Below are 17,960 nucleotides of genomic sequence, written 5' to 3'. Positions count from 1 at the left end.
CTTTCACTTATCAAAAAAATATTTTAGAAGACAGGAGGCCACAGAGTCAAGTGGAGGGTATATATATATATATATATGTTAGAGGTATTCCCTTAGATCTGTGGTTTCAACTATCCATGGTAGGTTTTCAAATGTATCCCCTGAGGATATGGAGACCCAACTCTGTGTTAGTGCATGTGTGTGTGTGTGTGTGTGTGTGTGTGTGTGTGTGTGTGTAATCAGGTAGATAGCACAGTAGATAGAATACTGGAAGACTCATCTTCCTGAGGTTAAATTTGGCTTCAGGATCTTAGTAGCTGTGTGACCCTGGGCAAGCCACTTTAATACTTTTTTCCTTAGCTCCTCATTTACAAAATAAGCTGGAGAAGGAAATAGTAAACCACTCCAGTATCTTTTCCAAGAAATTCCCTAAATGGGATCCAAAGCTGGACATGACTGAAAAATTACACATACACATGTACACAGACACACAATTCCAATGAAGGCACGAAAAGTGAGATTAGAGTTAATATACTAATACTCTAAAAAGTTCTGCAGTAATAATTGCTTACTTCTCCTTGAGAAATCATTTGTATTTCTACTTCAAATCAAGGAATGTCCCCAAACTTCTCCTTAAATATTCTAATTATGTGCAATATTTATTACTTCATATAACTCTCTGAGATGAATCAAATACTTTGAGAAAGGAGTGCCTATTTTTTGCATTTAAAAAAGACATCAAGCTTGCATTATGCTTACCATTTGTTGATCTGATATCCCATACATCAGCTGTCCCTGGAGGCTGATCCGCAATACAGTATGTAAAGGGTGAGCCAAAGGAATTCTCTCTGGTTGAGATCATGATTGATGGGGAGGTTAAACAGATGTGTCGACTGTCAGAAAAAATGACGGGGCAGAAATCGTTGAAATCAGGAACTTCGACACATATTGTCCCTGTTGCAGTTTTGCCAATAGCATCTGGAAGAAGAGTGTCACAAATATTTCTGATAAGCAACACCCAATATCAACTCCCTTTTGCCTTAGCTTGATGTTATTACAAGATTCAGAAATGCAGTGAGCAACTTCTCAGAGGTGATGGAGAACCCACTAAATCTTTCAGTTAGGAATGATTGAGGCTAAAGTTTACAATCCTGCAATAGAGATATAAGCAACCACATGACTGCTGGGTAATTATTTTCAAAGGAAAGCATAAGGTCATTTTGAATTTGGATAAATGTTTTTTCCTCACTACTATTGTCTCAATATGCAATAAGACATCCTTTATGTTTTTACAACTATAAGGACATATATAGACCAAGCCTACTTTTGAAATAAAAATTTGTTCACTCTTTAGTTACTTGAAGAAATCACACTTTCTGTGATTAGTAGCTAAAGGTAGTCTGATGCTGAACTAACCAGAGGTTGAAGGACTGACAGGGTTACTGGAGAAAACATGATTTTAAATGAAATGAGTTATCAAGACAGTGTTTTATTGGGGTCTGAATACAAATCAGAGAATTTTAGAACTTAATATCTCTGGAAACAGCAGTTAAGGAGTAGCAATAAAAGTGTCAATTTGTATCTTAGATTTTTTAAAAGTTGCTTTGAAGGAGGCAGGGAGGTCCCATGTTCTAATCTGGCTTTAGACACTTCTTAGCTGTGGAACTGTGGGCAAATCATTTAACCCCCATTGCCTAGTCAATTCCTCTTCTGCCTTGTAACAGGTACATAATATAGATTCTAAGACAGAAGGCAACTGCTTAAAAAAGTTGCCTTAAAGTTCACATTTAACTATTGTTTGATGTATTCTTTATTGTTTTCAGTTCAGATCAATAAGCCTTTACTAAGTACCTTTTATGTGTGAGGTAAGTCTTAGTTCCTTTCCTCATGGAATTTACAAATGGAAAAGAGAAGAAGGGACTCAGACAAATAACTATAAACCGAAAGGAGTGCAATCATGTATTCAGAAATGAGGAAATTGCTGCTTCCAGTTTAAAGCAGTTTAATTATTCCAGCACTTATTAAATGCTTACTGTACTAGGTTCCGGGGTTATTTTTGTCTGGAGAGGGAAGGACTATTCTCCTTGGAAGAGGCAGAATCTCAACTGGGCCTTAAGTGATGAGTAGGATTTCAATTGTTAGTGGAGATCTGGATGTACCATATCACAAATGAAACTCATCCATAGGTTAATGATGACATATAGGAGAGCCCAGGCTTGTATTTTGAAGTACTTTAATAATAAATAGTTCACATCATCTTTGATACTTATACTTTAAATTCATCATGGACCTTAATACCACGTTGATTCTTAGCTATTTCTGCTTGACCTTTATGGTTTAGAGACACTGTCCACATGAGATTTACTTAGAGAAAATATACAATTTTAATTTCATTCAACTGTATAGTCAAAATGTGGTAGAGACTTGAAAAGAAAGAGGTTTTGCAGGACAAGCCAAGATGCAAGAACCAAGGCTGGGGACCTGGCTGCCAATCAAGAAGAAGGTTCCAAACAGAATGTTCCCAGGAGAGGCATTTGGGGGTCTGGCCACAGAGAAGAAGCAGGATCTTGAACTTTTGATTCTGTCTCTGGCTTTGGGGCTTGAAGCTGGCCAGGGGGAAGAAGCTGAACTGATATTATTTAGTTTCTGTCCCAGGCTGAAGGACCCTTGAGGGGGGTCTTCTGAAATTGGTGGCTTTGTGAAGAAGAAAGAAGATTTTAACTGTTGTCCATTTCTAACTATCCCTCTGTCACAGTTGTGACTTCCCAAGCCCTCATAATCTTCATTTTAGATTAGTGACACCCTCATACCTCTTACCTCAGTTTCCCATCCTGTTTCCCAATAAACCCCCTGACTTGAAAAGGAAAAGAAAAGAATATCTTTATAATTCACTCAGGGGGGGAGGGAAGAAGCCAAAGGCTTCAAGAAGGACTGGGAGGTGAGGGAGACAGGGAGGAGAAGGTGAAGGAGGGAGTGAGAGAGGGTAGGAGGAGATTAGGAGAAATAATGATCCACTAGTCATCAGTAGGGATCAGTAGGCAAACCCCAGAGCATTCCCCTGTACCAGCATCTCTCTCAGCATCTCTCTGTATCTCTCTATCACTGTATTACCTCTATCCCCATTGTAACTAGGTACTCTTGGGTGTGTCCCCATACTTAGTAGTAGCTCTCTCTAGTCACAAGTCAGAGTACATCACTCACTGCAGCAACAAGTAATAGTGTCACACAGATTAACATTTCTATTTCAAAAACTTACTAAGTAGGAAAGAAATGACCATTAGTTCAATGCCAGCATTTGTATTTAGTTACAAAAGGAAATATCTGTGTAAGCAAATTGAAAACAATGTTCTTACCTTCAACAGCCAGCACCTGAGCTGTGTATATTCCATCAATAATATACTTTGATTTTGGATCAAAGTCCCTGGAAAATTGTATTTCTCCTGTCCTTGAGTCAACCTTTAACCAACTGGCTGGATCATGTCCCATGATATATCTGTTTTAGATTTTTTAAAAAGGCTTAGTATTATGCTGTGGTAATAGTCATTTTTAATTTCAACAAAAAATAATGTGCTAAAATGTACTGAAGGATTGGTACTCTGAGAGTAGATGCAAAAACTGTGTTTCAATAAAATGCTTATAGTAGCACATAGTGCCTTAGGATTTGTAAAGTCCTTTGTGTATATTTTCTACTTTGATCCTTATAAGAACACTATGAAGGAAGTGTAATAGATACTAACTGTCATTATTTTATGAAGAAAAAAATTTATGCTCAGAGAATTTAAGTGACTTTTCCATGATCATCCAGCTAACAAATATTGGAAACAGAAATCAAAAATTTACCTCTGCCTTTTAGTTTCCCTGGCTTCCTTCAAGATTCAATTCAAATCCTACATTTTCAGGTGATTTTTCTAGATCTCCCTAAGTGTTAATATTCTGGATATATTTTGCATGTAACAGATTATTTACATGTTGTTTACCTTTAGAATGCGAGGCCTTTAGGCAAAAGATGTGTGTGTGTGTGTGTGTGTGTGTGTGTGTGTGTGTGTGTGTTTTAGCCTTTCTGTGTATCTACAATGTTCTGCAAAGAGTCTGGCACAGAGTAAATATTTAACAATACTAATTGATAGATTCATTGATAGATTGATAGGTAGTAAAAAAGGACATTCCTAAGTAGGAGGGAGAGTGAGGGAAGTGACAAAGGATAGAGGGAGCTATTAAAAGATAAAGGGAAGATAGATGGTTCAGTAAACCTCATACCTAGAGTCAGGGAAGACTCTTCTTCTTGAGTTCAAATCTGGCATAAACAAATGAGTGATCCAGTGATGATCTACCAAACTAAACAATGGGCAAAAAGTTGGTTGTACCTGACATTTGTGGATGCAGTACCAGTATCCAGATCAGTGGCTGTATATTTTCCAAGGACATAATTTAGTAAGGCACCTCCTCTTAAGCCTTCTTGTACTTTGAAAGTCATGGGGTTAGGATTAAATATTGAACCTTCTCTGACATTAATAACTTGTATCCTAACAGGAGTTGCCTTGATCCGGTAGTGAGAGGCCACAGAAGGATGAAATTCAGCTTTGTTTTTAACACCAATACTGAGTAGCATAATGGGCATCTGTTCATAATCCAGCATCTGAAATGATAAAATGTGAGAATATGATTACAAATGGTCTTAGATCTACCACTAATTGTGTAATGAGATCAGCAATCTAATTCCTTAACCTCTTTGTTTAAATATTTCTCATTTGGAAATGAGATTATTAGGTTTCTTTTGAACACATAAATGTTGTGATTCTTTGATTCTGATCTGGGGCAAAAATAGCATTGTTTGAGGATGACAAGAATACTTGATTTATAATAGATGCAGATATGTTTAATTATTTTAATAGAAATGAGAAATTTCTCAAAAACACATGAACAAAAGGACCACAGACTGCTAAACGAGAAGTGTAAGATTAGAAAGACTGAAGAGAACAATTTATTGGGTCATATTTAAACCTATTACTTGGGCAGAGTTAGGAGCAAACAATGAAAAGACATTCCTACTCCTTCTCTTCCAAACTGTAAAAGCTCTTTAATGAGGCCAATATTCACAGGACTCCCTTCTTAGGATCACTGGTGACCATGATATTAAATAAGCAAAAGTAGAAACAGATGAATGGTGTATGAATATATGTACATTTATAGGAAAGTGATACATGCAGAAAGAAGACAGAGAACTTTCTTAGCTACTCTTCCTTGTTTTGGTATTCAAGGACCTTTGTGGTATGATCTACATGTACATTTCAGTCTCCTTTCCTTTATTCAGTCTGCATCTTTTGCTCATTTTGGTCCCTTCTTTCTTTCTTGACATCTTTCTTATTTCTGACTGTCCAAATGCTATACATCCTATCATCTCCCATCATTAAGTCTTCCAAACCCACAATATCTTTATCCTCTTTGAATCTGATCATTTATTGGCCATACTATCCATCTGACTATTGATCATAACATCCATTTTAAATATTAAATATTAATATTTTGTAACATCTATTATATTCTATTTAACTTTCATTATTAACTAACTTTTCATGCCATTTGATTTTCTTCCTACTTAGACTTTAAGTTCTTTGACAATAAGGAAATGCATTAGGCTTCTTTATATATTCCCCAAAAGACACCAAAAAATAGGCCTTCTATATAGTAAGCTCCTAATAAACATTTGGGTGGATTGACTGAATAGTTAGTTTGCATGGGAATATTTAATTTGATATTGAAACAGGAGAATGTGACTCTTGCTAGGGGTTGGTGCCAAGGAACAATTCATGAAAATGGAATCTGGGGAGGGGAAGAAGAGTTTTTTTCTTTTTCTTTTGCTTAGTGATACTGAAAGCATAGTGTTAAAGGAACAAAAGAGGTAACTCAGCAGAATGTAATATTAATTAAAAAAAACAACCTTTGCAACAAAACATAGTGGTACTCATTCACTACCTTAACAACTTTCAAGACTCCTTCATTAGTTCTTGGGTCTGTATGTATTTCAAAACAATTTTCATCATTTCCAGAGACAAAGAAAAAGTCTGCCAACCAATTGTCTGTGTTTTCTTCATCACGATCAATTGCTTGAAATCTTATTAATTCTGAACTTAAACAATTTTCTTCAATACTTGCTGAATACTGAAATGACAGAAGTAACAGCATTACCATAATAAAAATATTTTTAAAACATAACATAATCATTTTATATAATATAATAATTATCATTTACATAAAAGGTTTACATATATAAACATGTTAATGCATATAAGATTCACTTTAATATTTGTGAAACACTTTCCTCAAATAAAGCCCAGATAGCAGACAACTTGAAGACTATTTTGTTTTATAAAGTTTATTTTTCAGAATAACTCTGATACAGATTGTGAAAATAATATTATTGACATTTTTATTGATGAATAATCTGAAGTTTATGAATGTTAAATGACTTTTCCTTAGGGCTTAAACTAGCAATTTAGGCAGCCACAGAAAACTGGCTGAAACCTACCCTTCAACAGGAATTCAGAACTTAAAAAAAATATAATGACTTTTTTGTCAGTCTAGTGAAGCATATGGAGTTCTCAGAATAGTGTTTTTAAGAGTATAAAATAAAGTACATAGAATTACAGAGGAAACCAATTATATAGAAGTAACAAGGCATTTTTATCCTGTCCAAGGTCATGAACCTCTTGAAAGCGATCAATAGAGTTTTTTTGTGGTGTCCAGATAAATGGTTAAGAACCCTCGCCTTAAAGCAAGTCTGTGGTTCATGGCATGAGGCAAATTCAGTTGAATAAAAGGGAGAAATGTATTAAGTTAGAGGTTCTCAGATAGGTCTTATTAAACATGACATCTGGTAGTTTCCTATTTCAATAGATTATTCTTATTTTACTAGTTGATTCCATTCTGTTGGAATGTAGATGATAGAAATATGGGAATGTATTGTTTCAAGTTGTTTAATCTAAAAATTATCATTGGAAATATTTGCATCTTCTATATTTCAGTGTCAAATATAGCAGAGCACAAATCAGCCTCTCCTAATCATAACTCTGCTTTGTTTTTCATCACACAATTCATAAATGCTGTAGCCGGGTCTTGAATTCAGGTCTCCTAAAATCATTCTACTGAGATGTAAAATAAAAGAGGGTAGTTAAGTTTTCATAAATGACTTTAATAAGAGTGATTTTTTGTTCAGTATATGACTGTAAAATATAGAAATGAATTTCTTGTGTGGTTTAAGGACATGCTATGAACCTGGGTACAGCCCAGCTCATGGCTCCAGGGATCCTCAGCAGGTAGAGCAGCAAGGCAGAAATGAAAGACAGAAGACAGCTGTGTATGTATAGCTGCCTGGGGCAAGGTTCTTCATGGAATGGCTACTTCACCATGTCCAGGGCTAGCTTTTATTTTTATACCCACTTTCTTGGCAGACAGCTACATTATTCAACATATGTGTTGGAATAAAGATAATTGGATAAGTGATACATTAACTTTTAACAAATAATTTGATTAACATTCTGAGATCATTTTATATACTTATATTGTAACTATTGATTGTGACAGGATACATAAAGCTTTTACACAAGATAAATGATCACAGGTGGCTTAATTTTCTCATTAACCTGTGAGGAGATTTGAGCTCATAGACAATCAAGGAAAATCACTTATTACTTTTAATAAAATTAGATAGTCAGAAATTCTAGAGACCATCAACAATCAAGTGGAGAGATCAAATAGGTACTAGAAACACAATTAGATTTAATATTAGACTAATCATTTTTCAGAATTTGTTGGGGAGTTTTCCAAGAAGGGTTCTGGCTAGTAAATCAAGTCACTGAGGTATGTTGTACTAAAGCATATTGTACAGGCCTCTTCTTATGAATGATTTACATACTGATATAGGAGAATAAGTTTCAGAGCATGGGAGTAAGGGATTTCTGGGCATGGCGGGGACAGCTTTTGCTAATAATTTTATACCTAAGCAAAATTTAACCCATGATGGTCTTTTGGGTTTGGTTTTTTGAGTATGATCTTTTGGTGGTATTTTGGGGAAATAGTGTGCAAGCATTTTGCTCTTATGTTATTCCTTCTGAGACTAGGGAGAGAATAATAATGTCAATTCCATTAATAAGGGAATATTGATGAGAGAAATCATACAGAGGGGACTGTTGGATCACTCCATCTTGCCAAGGAGCCACTTTGCCACCTTTTTTGGCTTCCACAAGTGACCTTGTCAAAACATCGTGGCCTGAAGGCTCCCAGCATGGGTGAATTAATGAAGACGACATATAAGCATGTTACAAAAAATTCCAAGGAAGATTCAGAAAAAATTCAAAGTTCACAAACTCCTATCATCAAAGCTATGCTCAGAGATGACTAGGAAGCACACTTAACTTCTAATTGTGGTTGATAGTATATATTTAAGAGCAAAACTTACTGAAGTTTCTTCTAGGGTTGGGAAATTATCATTGACATCTGTAATTTTGATTCTACACTCACACTCTGAAGACAGCCCATCTGCAGCTCCATCTCGATCAGAGCCCTTCACAAGGAGACTATAAGTGCTGTGCTCCTAAATGAAAACAGATACATAGGTTGGGTCATATTGTAAGTAAAGACCGATCGATTCTCAAGACTTTATCTTTCCTCTCGTTGATCTAGGATAGGTTGCATAAGGAAAAAGAATATGAACTTTTAAGATATTTATTCAAAAGTATTACTTAAGGTTTTTTCCTCATCTGCCCTAGATCATCATCGGACTTTTCAAAATCAAAGAGAGTATGTGTCTGGTTGTGTACATGCATGTACTTATGTCTGCATGTGTGAGAGATTTATGTAGTTATTTGTAGAAGGCTTTACCTCTCTGTCGATATAATTTGTCATTGTGCGGATTTCTCCAGTATATCTGTTCAGAATAAACAATGGTGAACCTGAAGGCTCTTGAGATATTATCTTGTAAGCAATTTTAGAATTCAAATGATTTTCTTCATCTGCATCAGTAGCACTTAATTTTACCACCAATGTGTCTAGGAATGAAAAGAAAATGGTTGAAAAATTTAAAGGATCTATTAGATTCATGCAAAGAATTCACAGAGACATCAATTATCTTCTATTTTATTTTATGATCATAAGAAAATTCTCTTAGAACTTCTATCTTTTCTTCAAGTACTCTTTCCACTTTCTCAAATTGAGTGGAACATGACTTAACTTCAAGTAAGGAGGTCAGGAGAAGGTACTAACTGTAAAATAATTATTTCAAAATGTTTTGATACCATCAATCAATAGCCTTTTGGTTATATTACCCTTGTCATCAGTGAAGGAACCAGTGATGGAATTGTTCTGAATCTAATTTTATATATTACTTGATAAGCTCTCTAGTTTATCGTTACAACTTTTAGATAATAGGCACTTTTTTTTCAAACACCTGCTTTTTTTCCTGTGTAATCATGACAATTATTACATAATACATGAGATTACATAATACATGAGATTATATATCTTATTCAAGAGGCTCTGCAATCATTTATTGCTAGGTACAATCAGTGCAAAGTCATTCATAAAGAGAAATACTTTGGAGAACTGCCATTAATTATAGGTAATCTCCCTTCAACTTGGACATGGCAAGCACAAAATAACATCACAAAAAAGTCAGAGCAAAGTAGTTCTTTAAAGGTTCTTCTCCACTCCACTAGTGTATCTGCCATGCATATATCAAAATTACACAAAATTTCTTGAGAACTATGTCAAACGAGATATGTTTGTTGATGATCATTCACCATGGTCTAGAAAGAAATTTAGTCTAAGTTGAAGTATTTCCTATAGATTCTCTATGAGGTTGTTTCTGGATAGTCTCCATTTCCATAGTTCCTGCCCATTTTTGCAAATATTTGTAAACATTTGACTGTCAAATGTTTTTCAAAATCTCCTCATAATGTACCTTTATGACTTTTGGGTTATATTCATCCTGATTATTGCCCCCTGAACTGATTTATAATAATAAACCCTAATATTCAGCTTTTCTGGTCATGGGTCTGGCAAAAATTATTGGATAAAAATCATAAAACCATACTGATTATATTCTATACAAATTCATCCTATTTATTTTCAACTGGGCCCTCACCGGTTTTTGGTAATATTTTATGCATATATCAGCACTTTTTAAAATTTATCTCTAAACATTACCCATTCTTTTCAAGTCAGCTTCCAGTTCTACCTGCTTTGCTCCACATTCTCAGAAATTATTCTTACCTTCTACTTTATGTGATTTGGCCATCTGATAATAACTTTTTCAGTCATATCTTAAAACTTCTCTTCTCTTTAACTACCCTCCATTTTAGGGGAAAAAATAACATCCAAATCTAAAGGTAGTCTTTAGTCTGAGTCTCTTCTATTTTCTCTGCAACTTTGCTCCAACAATCATACCTCAACTACATCTAGATCCTGATTAGTATTAATAATGAATACTGTAAAGTAGTTTCATTATTTGAATTTGTGTTGCAAATTTCCCTTGGGTTAGAACCAATTTCCATATTTTCTATAATTATAAACTTCAAATAAACCGCAAATCTGAATACATGTAGCCACTTCATGGGGTTCATAAAAAAATTAGGATCAGGCTGTTTTCTGTTTTCAGTCTTTTCCTGTTCATTGGCCTCTTCCTTTCTCTCTACAAAGTTAGGTTTATAACAGGCTAAGAATCCTTCCCTTGACCCTACCACATTCTCTAGCTGCCATACCAACTCTCTCTATTCTTTAACAAAATCTTTGAAAGAATGATCAATCCTGAGTGATATAGTCTCCTTATTGTTGACTTGCTTCTTCATCTTCAGCACTTTGGCTTCTATATCTACCACTATCAAAACTATTTCCTTAGAATTTTACCAAGGCAAATAGCTTTTTCTCAGTTCTGATCTGTTTTGACCTAGCTCCAATTGACATGGTCGATCAAATGCCAACAATGTCAATATCAAATCCCATCTCTTCTTCACACCTTTCCTTGACTCTATCAATTAGTGATGGCATTTTCCCTTTGCATCTCACCAAATATTTTGTTTTACATTTTACTATGTAGTTTTTTTATATGAAAGTAACTGTGTATGAGTCATATACTTTTGTTAGATAGTAAGTTCTTTGAGGGAACCTGCTATCTAAATTTTGTTTCTGTTCTAGCATTTAGCATAGTTACTATACTCTTTAGCTGAACTGAAAAGCATCTTTTCCTTCTTAATAGTCTCTTGGCAATCATTCCCTTGGGAATCTTAATATATAGTCCAGTGGTTTCAAATAACCCTTCTAAAATTAAATCTCTAGCCCTAACCTCTCTTGTCTCCTATTGCATACTGAACTTTCTCATCTCAATGTCCCAGGCATTTAAACTTGCCATCTTTTCCCACAAACTCACTTTGCTGCCTGCTTTCTATAATCTGATCCTTTACTATTGTTTTCCTAGTTAATGATGTTTAAAACATCAGTATCATCTTTCTCCTTCATTCTCATCTTTCACACCAAATCAATTACCAAATGCTATTCATTTTATTTCCATAAAAGCTCACACATTCATCCCTTCTTTTCCATTCCTATTGCTACTACTCCACCATGGGTTATCATTATCCTCTACCTGAATTGTTAGAGTAAACTGTCAAAACATATCCTTTCCTCCATTCTTTCTCCACTCAAAACTAGCTTAGACATCTCTGATTATGTAATTTGACTTTTATCATGCCTTTTTCTCTTCTGTTAAAAAATTTCCCTTGATCCTCTTTTCATACCAAACAAAACTAAAACCTCACCTACTACAGAAAACGTTTCTGGATCCTCATTAATGCTAATGCCTTCCCTCTGTTGATTATTTCTAATTTATCCTATATGTAGTTTTTTTGTATAGAGATGTTACTTGTAAAAATGAATAATATGGAAATATGTTTTGTGTGATAATACATGTATAACCCAGATTAAATAGCTTGTCACTTCTGGGAGAGGGTGAGGAAGAAGTCAGGGAGACAACATGAATCATATAACTTCAGAAATTTATGTGGAAATTTGTTATTAAAGTAAAATAAAGATAAACATTAACAAATTAAAAATTTTAAATCAAAGTATTTAAAACAAACATCTCCTCCATTAGACAATGAGTTCCTTGAGGCCAAAGACTATCTATTATCCCTCTTTTTTCTCCAGCATTTATCAAATTACTTGGCACAAAGTAGGGTCTTGATAAGTTTATTCATTAACTAATTCACAAAGTCCAAGCTCCTTATCTTGACATTCAGAGATCATCATAATCTTGCCATAAACTACTGTTTACACCTTACTTTCACTTTTCTCCCCTTTAGATAATTGGAATTCCAGTCAAACTTAATCATTCACCTTTTTAGGAACACAGATTGCTTAATCTCCACCTCCATGCTTTTGCTCACACCCCTACTCCATTTGTCAGGATTGCTCACTCTCACTATATCTGCTTATGGAAATCCTACCCTTCTTTCAAGGTACAACTCAAATGCTCCCTCCTCAAAAAAAGCCCTTCTCAGCCACAAGTGGTATCTTCTACTTCTTAAATGTCACATTGCCTTGTGCATACATCTCTTATGCACTTATGTTCTATTTTAGATTATTATAACTTGTGTTAATTCTCCCCAACAGAATGCAATAAAATAGCTTCACTTTATAAAGCACTTTTCATTTTGTGTAACACTTTTCCTCATTAAGTATGCTCTGAATTTGACATTTGAAGGAATAGTATCCCTACTTTCCATTAAAAAAAAAAAACTGAGCCTCATAGAGGTCATTGACTTGCTCAATCAAAGCTAGTAAGTGTTAGGACTAGGACTCAATCCCAGGTCTTCTGACTTCAAGTTGGTGCTTTTCACACTACCTCAAGGACATCAAGCTCAACTGATCTTTTTTATTTCCTCACAAACATGGTAGTCATTTACCAAAGGCCTAATGAATTGAATTGATTTTCAGAATAGGCCTGTAACATAGACAGAACAAATATCATTATTCCCATTTTGCAAATGAGGAGACAGAAATTCTGGGGTGAAATGCCTTCCTGGGATCATATACAACTTAGGACAAAACCAGATATAGGACCAGTCCTTTTGGCTTCGGATACAAGATGAGATAATGGAAAGGATTTCTGATTTGGAACTAGGAAATTATGGGTTCAAATCCTTCCTTTAATAATTACTCTATCCATTACAGCACACTGCTTTTCCTAACCTATGTGAACATGGAATTTGGTGGCACAATAGATAGAGCACTGGACTTGTAGTCAGATAGACCAGTTCAAAACCTGCTTCAGACATTTACTATGTGACCCTGGGCAAGTCACTGAACCCATGTTTGTTCCATTTCCTTAACTATAAAATAAAGATAATAATAGTCGTACCTCAAAGGGTCATTGTGATGATCAAATAAGACAATATTTGAAAAAAAGTACTTAGTACAGTGCCTGACATAATCATAGTAGGTACCATATAAATGCTTATCCCCTTCTCCCTTCCCATGGATATGGATAAGACATTTCATCTCAAAAAACCTCACTTTCATCTTCCACAGGGCGAGGATAGCACTTGTCTAGCAGCTAATTGTGAGGCTCAGATGAGATTTTATAGTGGTGTGTGCAAATGTGTAATAAATAGCATGCAAAAATCTTTCAAAGTTTAATCTGCATTATTCAAATTTTCTCTATCACTTCCTTAAATCTAAACAATCAATAAAACAATAAGTTAAGCTCTGATTTGTACCTTTGCCAATTTCTCAGTTGTAAATGCTCTAATTGAAAATTTAACAATGGCTCTGGGGAACTCACATGAATTGGCTCCCACACATCCCTGAATAAATGTATGTAAATTGCTCTATAAACTTGAAAGTCCTGTATAAATGTTAGTATCCATAATCATCATCATCATCATCATCATCATCATCCCCCATCAAAAAGTGCTTCCCCACAGATTATGAGGAAAATTGCCCAACTGCCCTCATGAACAATGGTCCTGAGGATGGAACAGAGAAGAGCCATCAATACCAAAAGTGAAATTTGACAAATGTAGCTAAGAAGATCCTCAAATGATGTGATTTTGAGTTTTGACTCCCTTTCCTTTACTGGCACAGAAGAAAGATATGTCCTGTCATTGTTTTGTTTCCTGTCAGGTCTTTCTTCCCTCTCTCCCTATTTTAACTGTATAATGAGAGTTAAGATGTACATGCATAAACTTGTTTATCATATAATTTAATGGAAGCATATGACTTAGTGATTTAGTCAATGCCCCTTACATATGTCCTCTCACTTTTGTCCTCTTGTGACTCTTCTTTCCTTCATTTCTTCAGTTTCATTCGTTTCTAAGTCTCTCATTTCTTTTTCCCTCTTCTTTCCTCCCTCTCTCTGACCCTCCCATCCCAGAAATCATTTTGCTTCGGAATCTCCTTCCTATTTGTCTTTTCTTTTCAATCTGCTTTGGGGGATCCTGAGTCATGTGAAGGATGTTAGAGGATAAAAGAAAGAGAAAGAGCCTGGAAGAAGGAAGAATAAAGGAAATATGCAAGGAGTGTCAATTTAAAACTTTCAGAGCATTTTACATATTTCATTTCCTCTTCTGAGTCACAATGAGAAAGATGTATGGAAGATTTTATAACTCCTATTTTAAATATGAAAAATCTAAAGTTCGGAGGGGGATAAGGGAATATCCCCAGGATATATAGCTAGTAGGAGGGATGAGATTCAGATGGAAATTGTCCTACTTTCGAGTCTAGTACTCTAACTACTCCTCATTGTTGTCTTCCCTGACCTATAAAGTTTGAAAATAAGCCAGTCAGGTATAGGAGGTATATAAAGAAAATATAAAAATATATCCTATTTTAAATGTCCTGAGCCACCATGAAAAGCCTATTATGATAACTTGTTTATGACATGAATGGATGTTAGGTTCTTGACGGCTGTGACAATCGAACACAAGTCCCATCACAAATAGTCTGGAAAGATGTTGAGAATTAACCCAGCTATTGCCAAGTTCAGAGAAGCTTCTCTCCAAAGAGTGGGCTAACAGGTCTACTTGACTGTAGGAATTTAAAAAACTTGTGCTTAATATAGGTAGGAGATTATAATCTACTTGGATAAAGAAAATAGCCACAGAATGAAATCATGGATCTTTGAAGAAAGGGGAAAAAATACAGAAAGAAGGAAGTAGAGGTCATGTAGATTATTTGCTTCAGTTTCAATGTCTGAGTTGATTTTCTCAAATTGACCAAAATTCTCTAGGTGTTCTTTATAGTTCTTTACAGCTTTATGAATTTGCTCTCTTAATGGCAAACTTTTAAAGAACTCCTTTTAAAATAAAAAAAAAAAACCTTTACCATCCATCTTGGAATCATTACTAAGTATTTATTCCAAGGCAGAAGAGCAGTAAGGGCTAAGTATTTGGGGTTAAGTGACTTGCCCTAGGTCACACAGGTAGGAGATGACTGAGGCCATATTTGAGCTGAGGTCCTTCTGTCTCTAGGCTTGGTTCTCTATTCACTGAGCTACTTAGCTGCCTCCATAGAGCTCTACTTAATGTTCACAACCATAATCTTGTTCACTGACTGGTTATCAAGAACAAATCTCTGTGGACATCTTTAAAAGTCAGGCTAAGCACACCTTACAAAACCTTATACAGAAACTCCATTTCAGCTTAGGGACACAGAAGACACTAGCAACATTTATTTATTATTTTTGCTCTCTGGATTTTTGTCTTGTTTGTGCATTTGAAATGGTATTTTCTTCCATTTCAAAGCTTTCTCTCTTTCAGCTTTATGCCACTTATATCTTGACCTTTAAAATGAAAGGAATAGAACCTTCTACAGCTTCTGGCTAGAATAATATCTATGAAAGGCATAGAATACCAAGAGGGGGAAAAATAATTGTTATACTTACTTGCAGCACAGTGTTCTTCAATATTGGCAGTATATACATTTTGTGTGAATACTGGAGGATTATCATTTACATCCATAACTTTAACTCTAAGCTCAAGTGGTCTTTCTAAATCTTCACCTCGGGAATTCAGGGCGCGGCAATAAATCTAAATAAAAAAGCAGTAGAAGGTAATTCTTCACATGAGAAAAATGAAATAAATGAAACACCTAGCCTAGTGTTTTGCACATAACAGTTGAATGAATGAATGTAACTGAAAAATAAAAAAATATTAAAAAAAGAATAGGAAGCCCCCACTGTATGTTCATATTATATTTTCACTCATTCCTCTACTGATGATTATTTATTCAATTTCTGAGTGGAACACTATTACTCCAAATTGGCCTTTAGAAAAATATGTCTGAATTATGTTGTAAAAAGGGAACTTTTGTTTTGTTTTGGTATAGTTATGATTTCATGGGTATTGGGAAATCTCCAAAGAGGAAAATTGTAAAAAAAATAAGTAAACCAAAGCAAAGATTTTGACTTACCAAGAACATTGGGGTCATTTCTCGATCAACAACTGATGTTATATTAATTTCTCCAGTTCTGGGATTAATAGTAAAGACTCCAAAAGGTGGTCGGTCAATCCCTGCCCCAGAGATACGATATGTAATCTTCTGGTTAGATTCACAATCTGATCGTATCTGTAAGGAAGGAATTATGTTTCTGATTTCTGACAGAACACATATTGCCATAACTTTTGACATGCTTCCTTCCAAGCATTCCATTTTTCTAAAAGTCTCAGGAATTTGAAAAATCTTTTCAACTTGAATCTTTCAGAAGAAATACTAAATGAGGCAAGCTATAGTTATACAAAACTAACAACTCAGTTATTGGGACAGAAAAATTTCAAATAAATCATTTTTACTAAAGCTCTCTTCCCATCGAATTTATTGTTTTGAAGTGACCATTTTCTCTAGACATTAAGAAAACCTCAGAGGAATGGAAAGCTGAGATTTTGCTGGTATATTCAGAAAAGAGAGACAAAGTTTTTTCCCTCCTTTTCTTCATTGAGTTATCTAAATAATTTCCCTGTTTTCTCATTTTGTTCTGCATGTACTGACAGAGTATGAGAAAACAAATCAATGCTGTTGCTTCCTTTTAAAAATGGGGTATATCATAATATATCATATTATGCATTTGCATGACTGGCCTTTAGCTTGAGGTAGAAATTCCAGGAGCAGTTGTGCAAATAAAACGTTAACCACAAACCAGCTGTCTCAGTTATCATTCATCATTTTGCTTTGTTTTGAAGTCAAAACACAAGAATGTGTTACTGCTTTTGTGAATGTAGACAATTTATTTTACCATTGCCTCAGTTTCCTCATCTGTAAAATGATGTGATCAGACTAAATAATATCTAAGGCCCTTCTAGCTCTGGATATCATGTAATGTATCTCTCCCCTTCCCAAACAAAACCAAACATTACAGATTTATATACAAGTGTTGATCTCATGATTATATATTTATTGTACCATATTGTTGAGACTTGGCAGTAGAATGATCCCTGAGAGACTTTGAAGGAGATGATTTCATAAAATATTACTCTTACTGGTCCCTAATTACATTACTTATTATTATAGCTAACATTTATATAGTGCTTACTATATGCCAGGCACTATGCTTTACTAAGATTATCTCATTTGATCTTCACAACAACTCGAAGAGGCAGGTGCTATTATTATCCTCCTTTTACAGATGAAGAAACAGAGGTAGGCAGAGGTCAAATGACTTGCTCAGGGTTATAGGTTGGAGTTGAACTCACATCTTGACTTCAGGTCCATCTCTTTATCTACTGCACAATGGCCAGAGGTAGGAGTCCTCTCCTGTTCTAATCTATCTACAGGACTTCATTTCATTAATCAAAATTCAGAAAAAACCTACTGAAATCAGGAGAAGGGAGTAGCAACAGAGTAATGTGTGGCAGTGACATCAGCTGAATGATGTCACTGAAAATATTGCAAATTCAAGACTCAAAAATTCTTAAAGTTGTGCATGAAAACAATGTTTA

The 17,960-nt window shown here is 34.9% G+C and overlaps 1 protein-coding gene across 1 annotated transcript in view; it reads right to left on the bottom strand.

Moving 5' to 3' along the window:
- DSG4 (desmoglein 4) overlaps window positions 1-17,960 on the bottom strand; it is a 52,001-nt gene that overhangs the window by 14,844 nt on the left and 19,197 nt on the right. The window contains exons 4-11 of the mRNA XM_003340622.4: window positions 16,438-16,593; window positions 15,911-16,055; window positions 8,857-9,023; window positions 8,435-8,569; window positions 5,953-6,138; window positions 4,344-4,615; window positions 3,333-3,472; window positions 739-957 (exon numbers count right to left, since the gene is read on the bottom strand). Coding sequence (XP_003340670.3) covers window positions 739-957; window positions 3,333-3,472; window positions 4,344-4,615; window positions 5,953-6,138; window positions 8,435-8,569; window positions 8,857-9,023; window positions 15,911-16,055; window positions 16,438-16,593 — 1,420 coding nt within the window. The remainder of the gene's footprint in view (window positions 1-738; window positions 958-3,332; window positions 3,473-4,343; window positions 4,616-5,952; window positions 6,139-8,434; window positions 8,570-8,856; window positions 9,024-15,910; window positions 16,056-16,437; window positions 16,594-17,960) is intronic.

Source organism: Monodelphis domestica, chromosome 3 (assembly GCF_027887165.1).
Source record: "Monodelphis domestica isolate mMonDom1 chromosome 3, mMonDom1.pri, whole genome shotgun sequence".
NCBI lineage: Eukaryota > Metazoa > Chordata > Mammalia > Didelphimorphia > Didelphidae > Monodelphis > Monodelphis domestica.
This window is presented reverse-complemented; position numbering and strand designations above follow the sequence as displayed.